This window comes from Armigeres subalbatus, chromosome 3 (assembly GCF_024139115.2).
Source record: "Armigeres subalbatus isolate Guangzhou_Male chromosome 3, GZ_Asu_2, whole genome shotgun sequence".
In the NCBI taxonomy this organism is placed as follows: domain Eukaryota; kingdom Metazoa; phylum Arthropoda; class Insecta; order Diptera; family Culicidae; genus Armigeres; species Armigeres subalbatus.
In genome coordinates, this window is record NC_085141.1 from 220783999 (window position 1) to 220804620 (window position 20622).

Below are 20622 nucleotides of genomic sequence, written 5' to 3' on the forward strand. Positions count from 1 at the left end.
TTCAATCAGGTGAACATTATACCATTTCGATAACCTATTGTATAGAGTACTTTATGGTACAGAACACCAATCCGGTTGGTTTTCGAAGAAGTCAAAACCATTACTTGAACAATTTTTGGGACTGTGGGGTAAAAGTACGCAGGAACCGGTGGGGCAAGAGTACGCATATGAATCTTCAAGTTATGATGTCAAACCCATATCTCCGGCCGAAATAAGACTTCTTCCAAAGCGTAAAGATCCACAATTAAGAAAAAAGGGACAGAATTCGAAATTATCTCAAGTTTTAGGATAAGTTGAAGTAATTCGGTGTTAGAAAGGACTTAGCGAACAAAGCACTGAAGCGAAATAATCAAATTGTATTAGGACTTGTTGTACGTAACATAGTACGAACAGTCCTAATATAGTACGAAAACACAATTTCATCTAAATGATAATTTCATTCAATCAAAAGAAACATTCATAAATTACGCAACGTTTAGCTGGGAGGGGTTGCGAGATGTGTGACGATCCATATAATTTTTAGAGGATTCATACAAGTAGTGTAAGATAGGGGGGGAGGGGTGATGAAATAGCCAAATTTTGCGTTACGTGATTGGTGGACTTTCTTTAAGGAAAATGCCTTTGTATACGCCACGCGAAACCTGATATATATTTTTACCTCTGTAGTTTTTTGTATATATAAAAAACAATGGTTTTTCGTATGAAAGTGCACATTTTTAGGACCCCCTCCCCCTTTAAGAGATACGTAATCTTTAAACATTCCCTAATATATGCTCATTAAACATCAATTAAATGTTATTAACTCTTATTTGTGTTAATATATGCTTAAAGCACATGATTGGATAAATGCGTACTCTTACCCCACCCGATGCGCACTTTTACCCCACCGGTGGGGTAAGAGTGCGTTTTTCACTTGTCTTGCAATAAGGGTTCTACTAAAACGAATCTCAATAACTTCAATATTTTTTCCACTGGGTAACATAAAGGAAGAGTATATGAATCATCGACACTGATTTGATATGCAGAAGTTTGCTTCACAAGGGCCACATGATCGATTGAAAACTAAGTGCGTACTCTTGCCCCACTCTACTCTAAATAATTTTATGTCATCGGCATAAATTAAAAGCTTTATATTTTTGAGAATGAGGGAAATGTCTTTTACATACAATATAAATAAAAGAGGGCCAAGATGGGAGCCTTGTGGAACTCCTGAAGTGACTTGAATGGGATTGGATTTCTTTCTATTAAATTTAATTATTTGTTGCTGGTCTGTGAGGTAAGATTCAAGCCATCTAAGGAGTCCTGGCTCAATTCCATTTTTTTGCAATTTGAAGAGTAACAATGGAATGTCAATGCGATCAAACGCCTTGCTAAAGTCAGTGTACAGAGCTTCCACGTAGTTACCATTATCCATCGCATGAAGAGTATAATCAATGAATTCTATTAAATTTGTAGCGGTTGAGCGACCTTCAAAAATCCGTGCTGTTTATTTGTAATTCTGTTTTTAAGTTGTGAAAATAATTTTCATTAATAATAGATTCAAAAAGTTTGGGAATGCAAGAGATAATGGCTATTCCACGGTAATTACGAATGTCCGATTTTTTGCCCGATTTGAAGATGGGCACAAGGTAAGAGCTTTTCCATACCCTGGGAAAACTTCCGGATTCCAGTGACAATCTGAAGAGCCAAAATAAAGGTGCCGTCAGCTCTTTAGCCAGACTCTTCAAAAATACCGGTGAAATGCCGTCAGGGCCAGAGCCTTTAGATTTAGATTTCTATGTTTTTTAAAGCGTTTAGAATATCGTTTACCATGATCTGATTAACACCAATATCCCTAGCAAATTCTGGGACACGCGCAAAAAAATCAAGGTCGCGATCTTGTTCCGAAAAGGTGGTGTATATTTCTTGGAAGAAATCTCCAAAGAGATTACAGATGTCTTCCGAGGAATTACCGACGCGTTCATCTAGATACATGGATGAGGGAAAATTGTCTGATTTTAATTTTGATTTTACGTAATTGAAGAAGTTCTTTGGGCATGACTTTATTTCGTTTTCTGTTTTCGTATTATACTCTTCAAATGCTACATCAATTGCTAGTTTTAATTGATCGCAGATGTCTAAATATTTTTCCAAATTTTCATTCGAATTGTCTAGTTTGTAATTTTTATGTAATTTTTGTTTGCGATTCCTTAAATTTTTTATCTGTCTATTATACCAAATTGGATATTTCGAATTTCCGTTCCGCCTTTTTTCCTTATTGGAACCTCTTCAGTAATAATATTAAAAATGATGTTATAAAAGACATCAACGGAAGATTCGATATTCCCTTCATTCTCTAAAATTTGCTTCCAGTTTAATCTACTTAGCTTATGTCTTATGTTGTCATAGTTTGCTTTATGGTAATGCATTATCCCGAGCAATAGCGTAATATAAAAGGAGGCATCATCAACTCTGTTGCATTATCCTGAACAATGAAGTAAATTAAAAGAAGAAATGATCTCCTCTTTTGCATTGCTCCGTGCTTTAAAAGAAAGCATCATCAACTCTTTTACATTATCCTGAGCTATTGCGTAATTTGAAAGAAAGAATAGTCTCCCCTTTTGCATTGCACCGAGCAAACGCGTGCTTTAAAAGAAAGTTCACGTCATGCGTTTCGCCTTATCCCGAGCGACCGTTTGATTTGAAAAAGTAATACGAACGAAAATTCAATAAAATAGAATTACTTTTACTTTCTCTTTTTGGGGAATAATACGTTCTTTGGAATGGTCTCCTAGATATATTCTGGGAAAAAGATTCAAATGGAATACGTTTTTCGGCAGACAGTTTTCTGGGAAATGGAAAAGAACCTAAATCGTTGATAAGAATATCAATTATTAAAGTGTAGCCAATTATTATGGGTGTAAATTACGTAACGCTTAGAGGGGGAGGGGGTTGAGCGAAGTGTGACGATCCATACAAAATTGTCAGATGTTTCATACAAAAAGCGTAACGTAATTGATGGATCTTCCCATATTGTAATTATAATTTATATAAATGCCAATAATAACTATTCTGAAAGAATTGTAATTTTTCTGAGTATATATTATTTTTAATCAATTATGCCAAATTATTTTATGCCAAACCGCGTACCCCGATAGAAAGTATAGAAAAATATACGAAGGGCGTGCTTTTAAAGAAGGAATCATATCCTCCTTCAACTTAGACCGGGCAGATGCGAGCCTTCAAAGAATAAAATATGTCCTCCTTTACCACAAGCAGGCGCCTGTGTAAAACAAAGAAATTACTTTAAAATTCCTCATTTCGTATTTCCGCCTTTTGTAATTACGCCTTATGATATTTTCCGCATTTTGTTACAAGTATAAGAACGTCTGCCTTTCGAGATTCTGCCTTTTGTGATTCCGCCATTCGTGTTTCCGCCTTTTGTTAGTGTTCCAAAATGTATCATAGCGCATAAGGATGATAGTGTTAAGAAAACACGGAACACCTAGTCTAAGAGATCAATGCACGTATCAGATAATTAGCAAATAAAATTAATAAAATAAAAATATAGTAGAAAAATTATCCTGTGACTATCAAAAACAAATACGAAGCAAATCGAAAACTATATTGGTTCCGAAAACAAAATGAGTACACAGTTTGATGTCAGATCATATAATTTAGAAATCTACAGCAAATTGAAATCGAAATATGTAATCAATCATGATGATTCATATTTGAAAACAAATTATGATTTCAATTTGATGTCAATATTAAAATAAGTTTTCTATATGCTCTCATTATGTTTTCAGACTTTGCTCGGGTCACTACACCTTTTATTAATGCGCATATGATATATCAGTAATGTCTATATGATTTCAGTAAGGCTGATAAAGAATTTCCATTTTTTAAGGTCTACATGACTTTTCATAGTGGAAATTAGGTGACAATCAGTTTGAATGTCGGAAATGTTCGGATAGTTTAGGTGATAGTTTAGAAGCAAACGTTTCATATAAATATTCCATATGCGATATATTTCTTGATTATCGGTAATTTCTACAAACAAAAATAATGAAGGTAAGTCAGTTTTACGCGAAAACAATCTAACATTCATCTAAGTGCCAAATTGGATCAATATTTGCTTGAAAAGAACGAAAGTTTATTTAATAGCAAACTATGGATTTGTCACTCAACAATTATTTCTTCAAACTGTACGTATGATTTTGATTTGCATCTGCTAACACTAAGTTCGTATTCGACTTGCGGGATGAAGAAAGGTTATTTTGCCGTGCTTTTTTACTTTTTGTTATTGAAATGATTCTTTGGTTATATTTGATTAGTCCTTCAAGAGGCTGTACAGTGGCTAGCAAACAAAACATCACTAAAATTAGGATCAATGGTGGTTTATCTGTGAGGGTTGTGATACTCGCAGTATCTACATTTTAGGATAAATACTGGTTGACGATCATTGTTGAAGGCAGTCAGTCACCTTTTTCTTCCAGATTTGTTTAAAGCGATGTTTCCATTTTTATTGCAATCGAATAAGTACTCGCTGACGAAAAACAACTTTTGGTGTTGGAAAACTTTTCGTGGAAACATCGAGGAAATTTGTGCCATTCACGCAAACAACGGATACACTTATTTGGGGGCATGATAGTCGAATTACCATTAAAAAAATCATTCTCCGTTTTGGATGATCTGCTTATGCAACTGTGCTTTTTACAATAAATATTTAAAACCTATATATGATAACATAGTTTGAAAAAAACGTCTCAAATTTAGAATATGTACAAATATATTTTTTGTTTCGATTTGACTCAAAGCAGTTTGCGTGTTGCGGTGGAGAGAGCGGTTTGTGTTTTGTAATAAAAAATGTCTATATTTGACACATTCCCGTCTAGCAGGACGAAGCGCTCGCATTCGGAGCCGGCGAACTTGTGTCACTTTGGTTGGATTGATTTTCGTAGCGATTTCGCAGGCTGGACAGCGCAGTCAGCAGGCGGTTGTTGGCCGCATCGAGGGCGGCAATTTGCTGACCTTGGGCTTCGATGACCCGCTGCTTGTGGGACAGGACCAGCGACATCTTGTACTGCTCCCGTCGGAGTTCCTCCTCCATGGCCAAAAGTCTAGAATGAGAGAATTTGAGTTAGTGCATGATGTAAAATAAAAGAATTTGGTTTGATTAGTCCATAGATGGTGCAATAACGATTTTGTTTTAGGTATACAAAATCAACATTGCCTTAATTATTCAGTTTAGAGTAAAGGTATAGCCACAATATTCTATTTTCCATATAAATCTACGATGTACGCCTCCACTCCAGAAAAAAGAGTATCCATCCAGTAAATTATTAACAGATTTACAAAAACTATCCTTTTGGTCTCGACACACTTGAACTTTTATACAGATTCAGGTAAATCAAAGAACCCACCGTCCAATAATGCTGCGAATCTTGGAATCGCTGTGGTGCGAAATCGCCTCCCGGTCCTCGCTGACCTCCTTCAGTTCGGATTCTTCCAGCTTCTGGCGCAGCTCGTCCACCGAAGCCTGAAGTCGTTGGATTTCTCGTTCGCATTGTTCCACCGATTTGCTGGTGCTGGTGCGATGATGTCTCCGTTTGCTTTCGCTGTGACCACCACTGCCACCGATCAGACCCAGATGGCTGCTCACTGGGCCGCTCAAACTCGCCGACACCGGATGGTGGTGCTGTTGTTTGGGTCCACTTTCGGTATCGGTGGAGCTGTCCGACAGTGTCCGGCCCGAGTCGATGCTCATTCGGCGCTGGTAGCGACTGTTACCGGCGCCGGAGTTGCCGTGATGGTGGTGGTCCCGAGAGATACTACCCGCGGTGGGGTAACTTCCTATCGGTTGCATATCCAGCGGTTCTTCGCGTTTATACTAAAAGAAATAAAAGTTAGCATTTGAAGAAAAAAATATAAGACAACCAATTCTTACTTGCATCAAGGGGTTCGTTCGCGGCATTCGGCTGCTGCCCAGCCTCCTTCCGTGTAAGCCACCGAAAGAATCAAACCCATTTCCATTTCCGGTATTCAGCGAATCCAAATCGCGATAGTTGTCGTTATTGCTCAGCCGCTCATCGCTGCTCGACGTGTGTAGATTCCCGCCGCTTCCGATTGTGCTGAGATGGCTTTTGTAGACGCCACCACCGTTGATCAATCCGCTGTTTCCGCCGCCAACGTTACTTCCAATGATCAGATTATTGTTGTACGCGTTCAGAGCACTGCCATTGTTTCCGTTCGTGCCGTGGTGATAAAGGGGATTTTTGTACAGCGGTACATAGTGATCATCGTGATCATTGTTGTTGTTGTTATTGGTATTATTATTATTATTTAAATTGGTCATATTGGTGGTGTTGGCGTGGGTAAATCGCTGATTGACGTAACCATACTTGCCGTTGTTGATCTTGCGCGGTGGGGGGACTTTGTTGGCCACATACTCGATCTGTTGCTGACCGAGTTCCACCGGGCTCGAGCTTTGCGACTGGGTCGTTATACTTTGGTATCCTGAACTGCAGATATTGGAGATCTGCCCTATCGAAATGTTGCTGCCTTTGCTCGTGAGCTGTTCCTTGCCCTTTTGGTTTTCAACGTTTTGCTCGTCGGCATAGTTCAGCAAGTCCTCCAAATCGTCCAAGCTCATCGGCATGTTGGAGGGATTGGTTTGGTTTGGCGCAGGTGTCGGGGTTGAACTGGTAACCATCTCGCTGTGCGGGATCCCCAGGCTGAGCGGGTTTTTGCCGATGTCCGAGAGGAGGCTTAGCTGTGATCCATTCAGATTGCGACTCCGACTTCCATTAATGTGTGTCGACGATTTCAATAGCGGAGTCGGGCTCTTGCGGTTGAAGGCATTGCTGGGATCGAAGCCGATTTGAATCAGATTGGTTGCATTGTTGTGCTCGTCAGATTCCGCGGTGACATTGCCGTTGCTCACGGTAACGGGATTGTTTCTGGGTAGCGTGCTGGCTCGAAGTCCGCAGTTCAAAACTGGACTCTTTTCCTTTTCGGTCTTGAGACTTCCGATGTTGCTCGAGTTGTTGTAGTACTGTGAAACCGCTCCGTAGGTTCGCATGCTGCCGATTTGGTATTGGTATTTGTTATCGTTGGTGTTGTTTGTACTGGAAATGTTGTGATGTTGGATGGCTGGGCTCACCACGTGCAGGTTGGTGGCTGAGTTAATACTGGAAGTGGAGTGCGAGTGTTGGAGCGAGCCTGAGCTCTGGTTCTGACTTAGAAGGGGGCGTACGGTTGGATCATTGTAGCGGAAGATATTCTTTTCCAGGGAAGTCGGCGTAAGGACGCCTCTTATGATTCCACGTTCTGTGCCCTTCAGAGGGGCGATCGATAGGCTTTGGTTTTCCTGGTTGGGGTGAGGCTGAGGCTGAGGATTCTGTTGCTGAGTAGTAATGAAACTGTTGGTCTCCTTGGCGGCTGTGATGGATTCCAAGATGCTTGGAAGTGGATGGAGGTCAAGTTGCTTAGATGTGGGCAGTTTCTGGATACTTTCAGCTAGCAACGTATGCAGTATGGAAAGCTGCTTCCCTTGATCAATATGCCCTGCCCAGTCAAGGATACTTTCCTGCATAGGGTTTTCCGATCGCGTTGAAATGTCATGCAGGAATTGCTTCATTCGAGGTGCCTCGTTTTCGAGGAAGTCGTTAAGGAATTCCATGAAGTTTTCCTTGCCTTGGAAGCGAGTGAAGTTGGCCAACGTTTGTAACGTTTTGGCAACCAACGTGAGGTTGCGCGTAGCTCTGGCCGAGGGAAGCTCGTTTGTGATGTTGAACAGACTAGGCGAAAGGATCGCTGGACACAAGAAGCGCAAGAAGATGGAGGCACTGATGAGGTTGTCGGCCATGTCCTCACGGTCGAGCATCTGCAATCTTTCGCGGAATGTGGAGAAGCAGTCGCGCAGCTGCGTTGGGAAATTTTTGCTGCTATCAGCAATACTGTTCCAAGATGTCTTTACAGCATTTCGAAGGGCTTGCTGCTGTCGCGAGAGCGATCCATTTGCCTTCAATGGATCCACCTCGCAGTCTCGATCTGAGGAAATGATCTCAGATATTGGAGCAGACAACGTATCCTGCAGGTACTGTTCGCCAGTGAGTTTGAGAAATGCCTCCATGCTTTTAGTTGCAAGGGAGTTGCCACGGAAAGTCAACCGTTGGTCGCCGACTCGAAGCAGATCGAGAGCAACTACATCTGTGAGGAATGCGGCAGCTATTCCTTGGGCATGCATTAACAGTACCAGCGCTTGACCGATGTCTTCTTTAGCTTTTACTCCGATAACCGGTTCCAGTATTTCGCAAACCTTTTTGTAGTTCTCTTTAAGGTATTCTAAGAAGTCTTGATACACTCCGAACGGAAGAATATCTATGCTTTGGAAGCGACACTTTATCCTCAGTGTGGGAATAGGTTCTTTGGAAGAGTTCTTGCTGATACTATCATGCTTATCGGAAATTATTGGGTACCAATCTTCGGAGAACGTTCGCGAAGTGACCTCATGAATCGGAATCTTCACCGATCCTATTAGTGCGTGTTTGTCTCGTTTCTTCTTCTTCTCGCCTTCCCGGTAGACGTTCACTGTTATCACATTGATATCCGGTACGTCCGGAAAGTCAAAATATTCACCCCAGAACAGCAGTTCCGTTCTAAGTTTCACCGACGTTCGTCCGTACAGCGTCTTGTCGAGATTAATCTCGCAGAAATACTTTTTCTTCGGGGGCAGTGCTTTGGCTTCGTACACCCACATTTTAAGCGAGTTGTCCGTCCGCCTGGTGTTCTCGGCGTTCGGTGCGATGGATTTCCGCAAACTGTAGATCCATAGATCCCGTTCCTGCCGGGATCCGCAACTGTAGTACCGCTCTCCACGCGGTCCTCCTCGCACCTGGAAACAGTGCCGTCGACCTAATACTGACGCGTGTACTGGAACTACTCCGATCGCACCGATGCAGGACAGATCGATGGTCGACATTACAGCGTGGTTGGACAGGAGACTCTCGTGCGATCGGGAGCCCCGGAGGCCGCCTTGGCCTCGCTTCGATCGTTCCAGCTTTGTGACGGATTTTGTGCGTTTCAGCGGGTTCGATCGGAAGGAACTAAAATGGGAAACGAAAATGATTAGCCTGATTGTCTGCCTTGTCAAGGGACAACAAATTACCGTTTGGAGAAAAAGTTTGTAAACCGCGAGGTTGATTCTGACTTCTGACCCAGAATCGGGGTACTCGGTGCCGAGCCTCTTCGGCATGCCTTTTCGTATGATGTGTCTGAAATAAGAGATATAAGAAGAGCGAATTAAACATGAGATTCCATTCCGTTCCGGAAATTTAACGACAATGAATCATTATTCGTATACAGCATACACAATTGCCAACCACCATCAATCATCATCGTTGGAATTCCTACTTGATCCGAGAATGGGAGACCATCATGAATGGTCAATTTCGTTCTGTTTTATTGTGCGCTGAACTGGGTGTGTAAATGGAAGATGGAAAGCGGGTAAAGGGATACAAATGCAACATCCCGCTGCACGGTCAAGTGTCGTCGACAGCCATGAAACACGAATTAAGTAAAGTGTAAATGCTCTACCGCAGTCGCATGCGTGGTGCAACCGGATTGAGTAAATTTCGAAACGCAAATACATATGTAACCATTAAGCCAGTAAATTCACTCTAAACTGTTTTAACTTCACTTCCTGGGTTCCTTTGATCACCGTAATTGATGCACCAGTCGCTGAGCTAAGCCAGTTGGTGGTGTCGTTGTCATATTTTTAGATAGCGTCATGCAACCCACAACCATAATGACCGGATCATACTCAACACGTGGTACACGCATCAAGCAACCATTACCGAATCGTGGCATGACAGTCAGTGGTATGTGATCTGACCTTTCGATTTTGTCAAAGTTCATGTCGAGCCCTCTCTCTTTGCAGCGTTGTCGTCGTCGTCGTCTTCGTTAGTCGTTTGAAGGAAATCCAACCCGTTTGTGTCTGTCCCTAATGAAAACATAATAATGCTGTCCAATGAGCAGCTCGTTTGTTGACAAAAAAGAACGAGCAGGACGGGAACAACTTCGAGCTACTTCGAGCTGCTCATTGGACAGCACTAATACAATCAGTGTCCAAAGTCATCCATCATACTGGTCCAACCGACGACGACAGCAGAGGGACTAAACTTCGGTTGCTTGCTCAGCCATCTGGGTCCGAAACATGAGCCCCAGGCTCAAAACACACCCGTCAGTTGCATCCGATTTGAATATTCCATTACAACGAACTTTTTTTATTCTTATTTTCTTCTGCGAGATATCGATGCTTGCTTTTCAAGAACGACGACGGTGTCGCGTTCCACCCGGTCGGCGTGACGGAGGTAATGATTCCTTCAATAACCAGTTTACGGAAGATGCTCGTTACACAGAAGACACCCTGTTACAGCAGTGCGACACATCACATCGACCAGAAACGTGATGACGAAACGAAAATAAATCCGATCTTGCTTGTTATTGTCGTCACCATGTGTGTTCGACGTTCGTGCATGGTGCGATTTTGGAAGTTTAACAAATTTGTATTTATAGAAGATTTGTGTACTTGGGAAATTGTTTTGTGAAAGAATGGAACTATTTCAATAATAAATAAAACATGCTAACAGATGGTCCGACACAAGTAGAAATTGTTAACCTTTACTCCAATTTAATTTAAATGTGTGAGCCAGTTTGCTACACAAACATAAAAGCAAGGAGTCATTCCAAATTACAAAAGAAGTTACATAATCACAGACTAATTCCTGGAACTCACAATAGGTTTCACGTGGACAAATAATTCTAAAATTTCAGCTGAAATATATGCCCTTCCGGCTTTCCAAATTAAATTCAAATTTCGGAATCAAAATCTTAGAGGAAAGGAAATATGTCAACGTCCTAGATGTTAACTATCGAAGCAATCACTGGAAGAATTGACGCGATCCCAGTAGCCAAAGTAGGTACATTACATCCACGATGCAGTAAGCTTCACTAAGCATCAGCGTTGTCATGCAAGGATGTAATCGATCATTTAGTAATTTGCGCTCGAGCATTTAATAATATGTCAATAATTCATTCCAAAAGCTGAATTTCGAAATATGTTGTATGGTGGACTTCTAGTGCGAAGGTTTTTTTCTGTGGCTGGGACCAATCATGGTCCATCTCGCCAATTGCGAAAGTTTTATACCCGCTGTGAAATCAATTAGGACCAGGGATTGAATCCTAAAGAGAAAGAGCAAGTCTCTCACTTATCATCTCTGTATACATACATATACGATATGTAGCATACCGCGAGGCATACCGCGAGAAACTTTTTTCGCAAGCTGTCATGATAGAGGACTGATTAGGGATGTTATACCCCATGATAAATTTCTTTTAGAAGCTCCAAATGTGGGGAGCACTGGCTCTGATGATGCATTTCAACTTGATCTACACGGCTGTGCAATAACCAACACGAAAGAAGCGAAAATCACAATTTTTCTGTGGGGGCTGCCAATCAGATCAATAATAATCATTGCATTAAACATTAGTAACGAAATACTCCCAAGTGTGCCTCTATCATTTGTTCTTTATTTTATGATTCTTTTGGTTAGATTCGTAGTAGCTAGTAGGATAAAAATTTATAAACATTTATTTTCGTCTTCGCCGTCATCCACATAAATTCTATCCTGAAAAAAAGGCATATGCTATTGAACGAAAACTAAAACGTGCACTTGCTTGAACATTAGCCCTTCTGAAAGAGCGCAGCTTACAAAAGTGTATGTGGAAGTCTTTTACACATCGAACTCCATTATAATCAGAAACTAAAAAATATTTTCTCTTAAGCCAACAAGTTTTTCAAAAAAAAATTTGATCACTTGAATTTTATAACATCCATTTATATATGGTCGGGGTTCAGCCAAAAAGCACCAAGCGCCAACGAAAAATTACCGATTTTTCTGCTCAAACTTTCGTTTAGTAGATTTAATTGATCGTAAATCGTATCGGATATCCCTCAACCCCATAACTGAGGATATCCCACTGCAAATGTACGTTTAAATTGATATGAAACTATTTCCGTTGCCTTTTTACGAACAAAATATCACAAGTCAGTCGAAAAGCCGCTTGGTGCGGTTTGGCTGAACCCCGACCATATATACCTATTCTTTTTTTCCATGTTCGATATATTTTAATATTCCATATGATTTTTGATACGTTTTATATATTTACTTCCTTGAACTGAAATAAACATTTTAAACTAATAACGAATAGGTTTTATTAGTTATAATGGATTTATGAACGATGTTTAATACCTTCCATCCATGTTCAACATATTCGTTTATATCTTGCTTTTCTTCAATGGCTCTACAGTCCAACTGGAGCATGGCTTGCGTCTTAGCGGTTGTGCCCAAGTGTTGTATAGGGTAAGACGGTATAATATGCCCCCCCCCCCTAAGGCAACTGCTTGATAACTTTTTACTTTTTAACGCAATTTATGCAAACTTTATGTTATTTGGTAGTCCAGGAAGTCGCAAATGCATTGCCCGCGATTAGTGATATAAAAATATTACAGATAACACGTAATAAAGCTTTTTTGAAAAGTCGTGAAAAAATGAATTTCAAATAGTGCCTGGGCAATACGCCCCACCTTAACCAAAGACGTTTCATAGCCCTTCATTAGTATTTTATCAATCCCATAATAAAAAGGCTACAAATCCTTATGCGCTTGACATTAAAAAACCAACATAGGTCCATTTAAGCAGGTGTGAATTACATTTCAATATTTTCCATACAATTTGGAAGCAACTGCTGCAGGCTCGCTGCTCTTGTGTCCAGTTGGTAAGTCCTGCTTACACTGGGGCGTTTTGGCCAGTGAAACATGTTTTCGAAAATCGTTACATTTGTGTAGATGGAAGCAATTTTATATCATATTAACCACTGAGAAAAGTTATTTTGTTGCCCAACTGAGTGTTCCAGTGCAAGGTTTGCGGACAGTATGCAAGAGTCGATCCAGAATGTTGAGCAAACAAACATGAAAAGTTACATCAAAACTGTAACTTTTTGTATTTTGCTATTATTTTCATTGTGTAATACAAAAATACTTTCACCTTCACATAGTATGATGGGTTTACAAATACTTATAGGTACCAACTGATTTTGACCCCTAATTAGTTATAGGGGCGCATTATACCGTCTTACCCTAAGTATTTCCACGGTTGTTGTTTGAAATATTTTCTATGAGTGTCATTGCATCAATAAATATGTTATTGTTATTGTTTATTATTATATGTTATTATATGTTATTATTTATAGTGTGGCTAACACAATGAATAACACTATGCTCAGGAGGTCGATAATGTTTTCCATCCAAGAACATCCAGAGCCGTAACGAGTATCGAATTCGTAGTTTCCAGATGGCAACCCTACGCCTTCTCTTTCAGGACAAATTTTATATTCATTTATATATTATATTCATATAATTCATTCATTATTTTCAGTAATAGCTAGAGGTATTAGGTTTTGTGCAAAATTAGAGAATATCTACGAAATATACGGAACATCATCTAATTTTTTTAATAACCATATGTATATATATAAAGATGTTGGCACTTCTTCAACAAAAAATGCTAAAAATTTTTAGGAGATTTCGGGACGATTTTGATAGCTGAAATCACTATTGGAAGTATACGCACAATCGGTTTCAATTCTTTCGCCATGTTCTGGTAATACTTCAGAATCTTGTAGCAGAACATTGTTTGGAAAATGTAGTCTATAGTTGGTACACAATATCGCTACAACGTTTTTCCCATCCACTAAGATAGTTTCATTCGATTTTCAATGTTTTGGCTGAATCTGAAGCACCTGCAATAATAGAAATATAACGATCCATGCTGTTGTTCTTACACATTATTTTACGTGAATAATCAAACAGGTGGTTGTCTATATTGTTATCTTCTATCATATTTTTTCATGTTCATATGTAGTATTATATTCATATATAAATGAAAGTTGATGTGTACACCTTACCAACGGACGGCAGATTTTAATACACTGAATTCTGTTTTTACACGATTTACATTTTCTCAATTTTGCGCTCATCCTAATTTTTTACCACATTTTAATTACCATGCATGTGATTTTTGTTTGATTTATTGAGGATTGTTTAAAACATGTTGCAAAGATTTTGGTGGCAATTTGAAGTTACAGGATCAAAAACATGAGCTAAAAAAATCGTGTAGAAACAGAATCCTATGTACATTGGCTAGCTTTTCATCTTAGTGTTGTATTAGTCTTTTTATAATCATTAAACACCCGGAACGCCCTCTCCCGGACCCCCCTACATCCGGCCTTGGTTGCGATACAAAATGTAGAGTGCTTGATAGATCGTGTTGAAGTGCGCGTCGGTTTGTGAGATTTTTCTTCGTTGCGGGAAAATCCACGGAATAAATATGGATAAGTTGATAAATCGTAAAGAGTGCAAGTGTGTTCGTATTTTGTGTTGGACGCAGTACGGTCGCGCGGTTTTCAAAATATCTGATTCTGCTGTGTCGGCGAGTAAACTGAAAAGTGAAACAATCGGTTCAGTGCAGATTTGTTCGTGTTTAGTATTGGACGTAGAACGAACGGAGATCGCGTCCAGACGTGTTTTCTTCAGTAAGCAGAACGATCGACGGTCATCGAAATTTTGTTCTGCTTTGTGCGGTAAGCAGAACGATCGGCCGGTAACCGAAATTTTGTTCTGCTTCGTGCGTGTGTGTAGATTAATTAGAAAGTAATAGTTTAAATCGCGTCTTGACATGTTTTCTTCAGTAAGCAGAACGATCGGCCGGTCATCATAGTTTTATTCTGCTTTGTGCGGTAAGCAGAACGATCAGCCGATGACCGAAATTTTGTTCTGCTTTGTGCGGCCTTAGAAAAATGAGTTTTGTTATCATCGATCAAACTACACGCTATATACGACATACCGTTTACCAAAACGAACCCTGCCACACTCCCTACCCCATATATCCAACATCCCAGTGATCTCTCGTGGAAGTGCAGATGACTCGTCGGCTTATATCAAAGCGAGTATCACGTCAACAATTTCCTACCCATTCCCTAATTGACCTGCATTAGGACACGGCCGGCGCTGGTATTGCTTATTTTCTGGTCACCAGTTCTTACACATTGAAGATGATGTTAGTCCCAAACTTCATCTGTTGGTTCTCTGTGTAACTACAGCTGACCTGGCAATAACGGACTAGCAACCGTAATAAGTGAACACTAACAGCCATGCCTTCTGGTGAAGAAGACAATCATAGCATAGCATAAATTGCATAGCATAAATTGCATAGTAGTCAAGGGGCCCTCCTTAGCCGTGCGGTAAGACGCGCGGCTACAAAGCAAGACCATGCTGAGGGTGGCTGGGTTCGATTCCCGGTGCCGGTCTAGACAATTTTCGGATTGGAAATTGTCTCGACTTCCCTGGGCATAAAAAGTATCATCGTGTTAGCCTCATGATATACGAATGCAAAAATGGTAACTTGGCTTAGAAACCTCGCAGTTAATAACTGTGGAAGTGCTTGATGAACACTAAGCTGCGATGCGGCTCTGTCCCAGTGTGAGGATGTAATGCCAATAAGAAGAAGAAGAAGAAGAAGAAAATTGCATAGTTACGGTGTACTTCGTAGATTGGACACTTTTAGTGATGCTCATGATTTTCTTTTGAAATTCTTATTCAGATTGCTATCAGAAATCAAGGTGGGTGTGCTCCTTGATTTCAATCTAGGATAGAAATCGCAAAAGCATAAGAATTACTACTCCTGGCTACGCCCATTTTAACTGTTACTTGGGAGGGGAAGGAAGTGCGATGTAGCACTTACTTAATGAGAGGCCGACTCAGCTACACCCTCAAAAGTACCAAGGAATTGGATATTGGGGAAGGTATTCGTTGAGTAAGGATTTGCCTGTAGCTGACAATGTAACCATGGTAGATCTTACACCGTAACACACAACGCAAAGATGTCTACGTGTAACGTGCTTTCTGGTGAAGAGGGCAATACCATCGAAAGTGTTAGCGCGCAGAATTATCAGCCGTGAATATAAAGGTAATCCGTGAAACAGCTCTGACCATCTGACCATTTTTATTTTCTCTTTTTTTTAAAGGAGTCGCAATAGGACAAATAAATTTGCTAAGTGCGATTAACACCTATCCCAGATCCCAACAAAATAAATATTAGACCTCTTCATGTTTTCAAAAAGTATCAAAAATTCTATCAGTCAGCCCAGCATCACAATTCTTATGCTAAAATAAGTCTTCTGGCAAATTTTCAGCTAATTCGGATAAAATTTCGAGGTGGCTAAAGTCGATTTAGTGCTTTTGGGCTATTTTCAATTTTGGAAAAAATCTAACAAGAGATATAAACGTCGAAAACTATCGCAACAACCTCTATACGGAAGCTTTTGGTGTGCTCTACAGTATGGTCCATAAAAAAATGCGAAAACATCAAAATTATAGTTACGTAGTTACATAATTGAAAGACTATGTTACATAGTAACAATTTTTTTCATTAATACATTCACTAGATTCAAATGTGTTTTCCATGATACGTTCGCTTACACACATATATATGAATATTAGAAATAACCCTTTAATGTACACAAACAAAAGTAAAAAAATATTTTCGCATTTTTTTATGGACCATACTGTATAAGTCTTGTGGACATTGCGATTCGTTCCGTTCACGTTTTGTCCATGTTAAAGTTTTTTTTTTTTTTTTTTTTGTTTTTTTTTTTTTTTTTTTTTATTTTAACTATTTTTATTTGCTAATTATCTAATACATGCATTTATCCCTTAGACTAGGTGTTCCGTGTTTTCTTAACACTATCATCCTTATTTGCTATGTTACTTTTTAGTTATTATTAATACATTTCAATTGCCTCTGGCAGTTGGAATTTTTCCTCTGGTTGAATTGAACCATGTAGGAATTACAATGTTTTCAACTTAAACTAATCTTAACCTATTTTATACTAAGGGTACAAGGAGTTAATCGTTGCAATAGAAGATTGCAACGATTTTTGTCTAAAATTGGAAATTATTTTGTTGGACATTTGTTGCAATGTCTCCATATTAGAAATTCTATGAAGTTCATTGGTACTATACCACGGAGGCAACTTCAGAATCATTTTCACAATCTTATTCTGAATCCTCTGGAGTGCCTTCTTTCTGGTATTGCAGCAACTAGTCCATATTGGCATAGCATACAACATGGCAGGTCTAAAATTTTTTTTGTAAATCAAAAGTTTGTTCTTAAGACAAAGTTTTGATTTTCTGTTTATAAGTGGATATAGACACTTAATATATTTGTTACATTTGGCTTGAAGGCCTTCAATGTGATTTTTAAAAGTTAATTTTTGATCTAGCAGAAGTCCTAAATATTTAGCTTCGCTAGACCAATTAATTGGAACCCCATTCATAGTGACAATATGTCTGCTAGAAGGTTTCAAATAAGAAGCTCTCGGCTTATGTGGGAAAATTATAAGCTGAGTTTTGGAAGCATTCGGGGAAATTTTCCATTTTTGCAAGTAAATGGAGAAAATATCCAAACTTTTTGCAATCTACTACAAATGACACGAAGGCTTCGCCCTTTGGCTGAGAGACCTGTGTCATCAGCAAACAAAGATTTTTGACACCCTGGTGGTAAATCAGGTAAGTCAGAAGTAAAAATGTTATACAATATGGGCCCCAGTATGCTGCCTTGGGGGACACCAGCCCTTACAGGTAATCTATCAGATTTAGTATTCTGATAGTTTACCTGCAGTGAGCGATCTGATAAATAATTTTGGATCAGTTTAATGATGTACAGAGGAAAATTAAAATTCATCAATTTTACAATCAAACCTTCATGCCAAACACTGTCAAATGCTTTCTCTATATCAAGAAGAGCAACTCCAGTCGAATATCCTTCAGATTTGTTGAGCCGAATTAAATTCGTTACTCTTAATAACTGATGGGTGGTTGAATGCCCATGGCGAAAACCAAATTGTTCATCAGCAAAAATAGAATTGTCATTAATATGAACCATCATTCTATTTAAAATAATCTTTTCAAACAGTTTGCTTATTGAAGAAAGCAAACTGATTGGGCTATAACTAGAAGCATCAGCTGGATTTTTGTCCGGCTTCAAAATTGGAACAACTTTGGCGTTTTTCCATTTATCTGGAAAGTATGCCAATTGAAAACATTTGTTAAATAAATTAACCAAAAAGGATAAAGAGCTCTCAGGAAGTTTTTTGATAAGTATGTAGAAAATACCATCATCACCCGGGGCTTTCATATTTTTAAATTTTCTAGTAATAGATCTCACTTCATCCAAATTAGTTCCCAACGAAGGGTCAAAAACATTCTCTTGATTGAGAATGTCTTCGAAGCTCCGTGTAACCTGATCCTCAATTGGACTAGTGAGACCTAGACTAAAATTATGGGCACTCTCGAACTGCTGAGCAAGTTTTTGAGCCTTTTCGCCATTTGTTAATAAAATTTTATTTTGGAATTGGCTTTTGAGGTTTTTAAGAATTTTTGTTAATTTCCAAAAGGGTTTCGAACTGGGATCCAACTTCGAGACATTATTCTCAAAGTTGGTATTTCTCAGAATAGCGAAACGTTTCTTAATTTCATTTTGCAAATCTCGCCAAATAACTTTCAACGCGGGATCGCGAGTTCTTTGGTATTGCCTTCTTCTCACATTTTTAAGACGGATCAGTAGCTGAAGATCGTCGTCAATAATAATGGAGTTGAATTTAACTTCACATTTCGGAATTGCAATGCCTCTGGCTTCGACAATTAAATTTGTCAAAGATACGAGAGCATTATCAATATCACTTTTGGTATCGAGAGGAATATCAACATCAAAATTCCTAGCGATATACGTTTTATATAAATCCCAATCAGCTCTATGATAATTAAAAGTAGAGCTGATTGGATTATAAATGGCTTCTTGTGAGATTTCAAATGTCACAGGAAGATGATCAGAGTCAAAGTCAGCATGAGTTACCAATTGGCCACACAGCTGACTTGAATCCGTTAAAACTAAATCAATTGTAGAAGGATTTCGACTGGAAGAAAAACAAGTTGGTCCATTGGGATATTGAATAGTATAATATCCCGCAGAACAATCTTCAAATAAAATTTTACCATTGGAATTGCTTTGAGCATTATTCCATGAACGGTGTTTGGCATTGAAGTCACCAATTACGAAGAATTTTGATTTGTTGCGAGTCAGAATTTGAAGATCAGCTTTCAACAAATTCTTTTGCTGCCCATTGCATTGAAAAGGCAAGTAGGCTGCAATGAAGGAAAATTGTCCAAAATTTGTTTCAACAGAAACTCCCAAGGTTTCAAAAACTTTGGTTTCAAACGAAGAAAATAATTTATGTTTGATACGTCTATTAATGACAATGGCGACCCCACCACAGGCGCTGTCAAGACGATCATTTCTGTAGATAAAATAGTTTGGATCTCTTTTAATGGAGAGTCCTGGTTTTAAGTACGTTTCAGTTATAATGGCAATATGCACATTATGAACTGAAAGGAAGTTGAATAATTCATCTTCCTTACCCTTTAGAGAGCGGGCATTCCAATTTAGAACTTTCACACAATTATTTGGATCCATTGAAACGGAGTCCGCTAACAATTCTTTGTTTGATCTTTATACCAACCTGAACAGCTTCAGGAATGGTATTTGCTTTGAACATTGCATCAATCATGTGATGCAATTGTTCAGTTAAAAATCAAAATCGGAAGCAGTCATGCTACCTGAATCGGCAACATGACCGTTATTTTCCGTTGGGACATGGGTATAAACCTCATTTTGAGAAGAGAAATTTTGTCTACCAGCAGCGATGTTTGCATACGTAGGTACATTGGAAAAATTGGAATTTACTGAAGTGCTTGCTACCCGTTGACGAGCGGCAAAATTTGTTTGTGAATTGTGGTGGGTATGAATTGCTCGACCGGTAACCGGTTTCGAAATTTGAGCGTTTGAAAAATTTCTACCCGTCGAATCTGGGATCCGATTGGAATTTCCCGTCATCAATTTTGCACGGGAATTCAAAACTTTTTTGCGTGAAGGGCATTCCCAGAAATTGGATTTATGATTGCCTCCACAATTAGCACATTTAAATTTATTGGAATCTTCTCTCACAGGACATGCGTCCTTGGCGTGAGAGGTTCCACCACAAATCATGCATTTAGCATCCATGTGACAATGTTTGGTTCCATGACCCCACTTTTGGCACTTACGGCACTGGGTGGGGTTTTGGAAATTTCCCCCAGGCCTGCGGAAATGTTCCCATGTAACACGGACATGAGACATAACACAGGCCTTTTCCAAACTTTTCATATTATTTAGTTCACTTTTGTTAAAATGAACTAAATAAAATTCTTGAGAAATGCCCCTCTGGGAAGTACCAGAATGGGATTTCTTTTCATCTTAATTACTTGGACTGGTGAAAATCCAAGTAATTGAGAAATTTCAATTTTAATCTCATCCAGTGATTTGTCATCACTGGGGAGACCTTTCAAGACGACTTTGAACAATCGCTCAGTTTTGTCGTCGTATGTGAAGAATTTATGGCGCTTCTCAGTTAAATACTGAAGAA

General features: G+C 39.2%; 1 protein-coding gene across 9 annotated transcripts in view; it reads right to left on the reverse strand.

The window, feature by feature from the left end:
* Positions 1-3982: 3982 nt before the first annotated feature.
* LOC134220092 (ras GTPase-activating protein raskol) overlaps positions 3983-20622 on the reverse strand; it is a 654763-nt gene continuing 638123 nt past the window's right edge. For all 9 annotated transcript variants that reach the window (XM_062699064.1, XM_062699063.1, XM_062699067.1 and 6 more), the window contains 4 exons: positions 9152-9257; positions 5930-9089; positions 5406-5872; positions 3983-5102 (listed from right to left, as the gene is read on the reverse strand). In XM_062699064.1, the coding sequence (XP_062555048.1) occupies positions 4874-5102; positions 5406-5872; positions 5930-9089; positions 9152-9257 (3962 nt within the window). In that variant the 3' untranslated portion in view covers positions 3983-4873. The remainder of the gene's footprint in view (positions 5103-5405; positions 5873-5929; positions 9090-9151; positions 9258-20622) is intronic.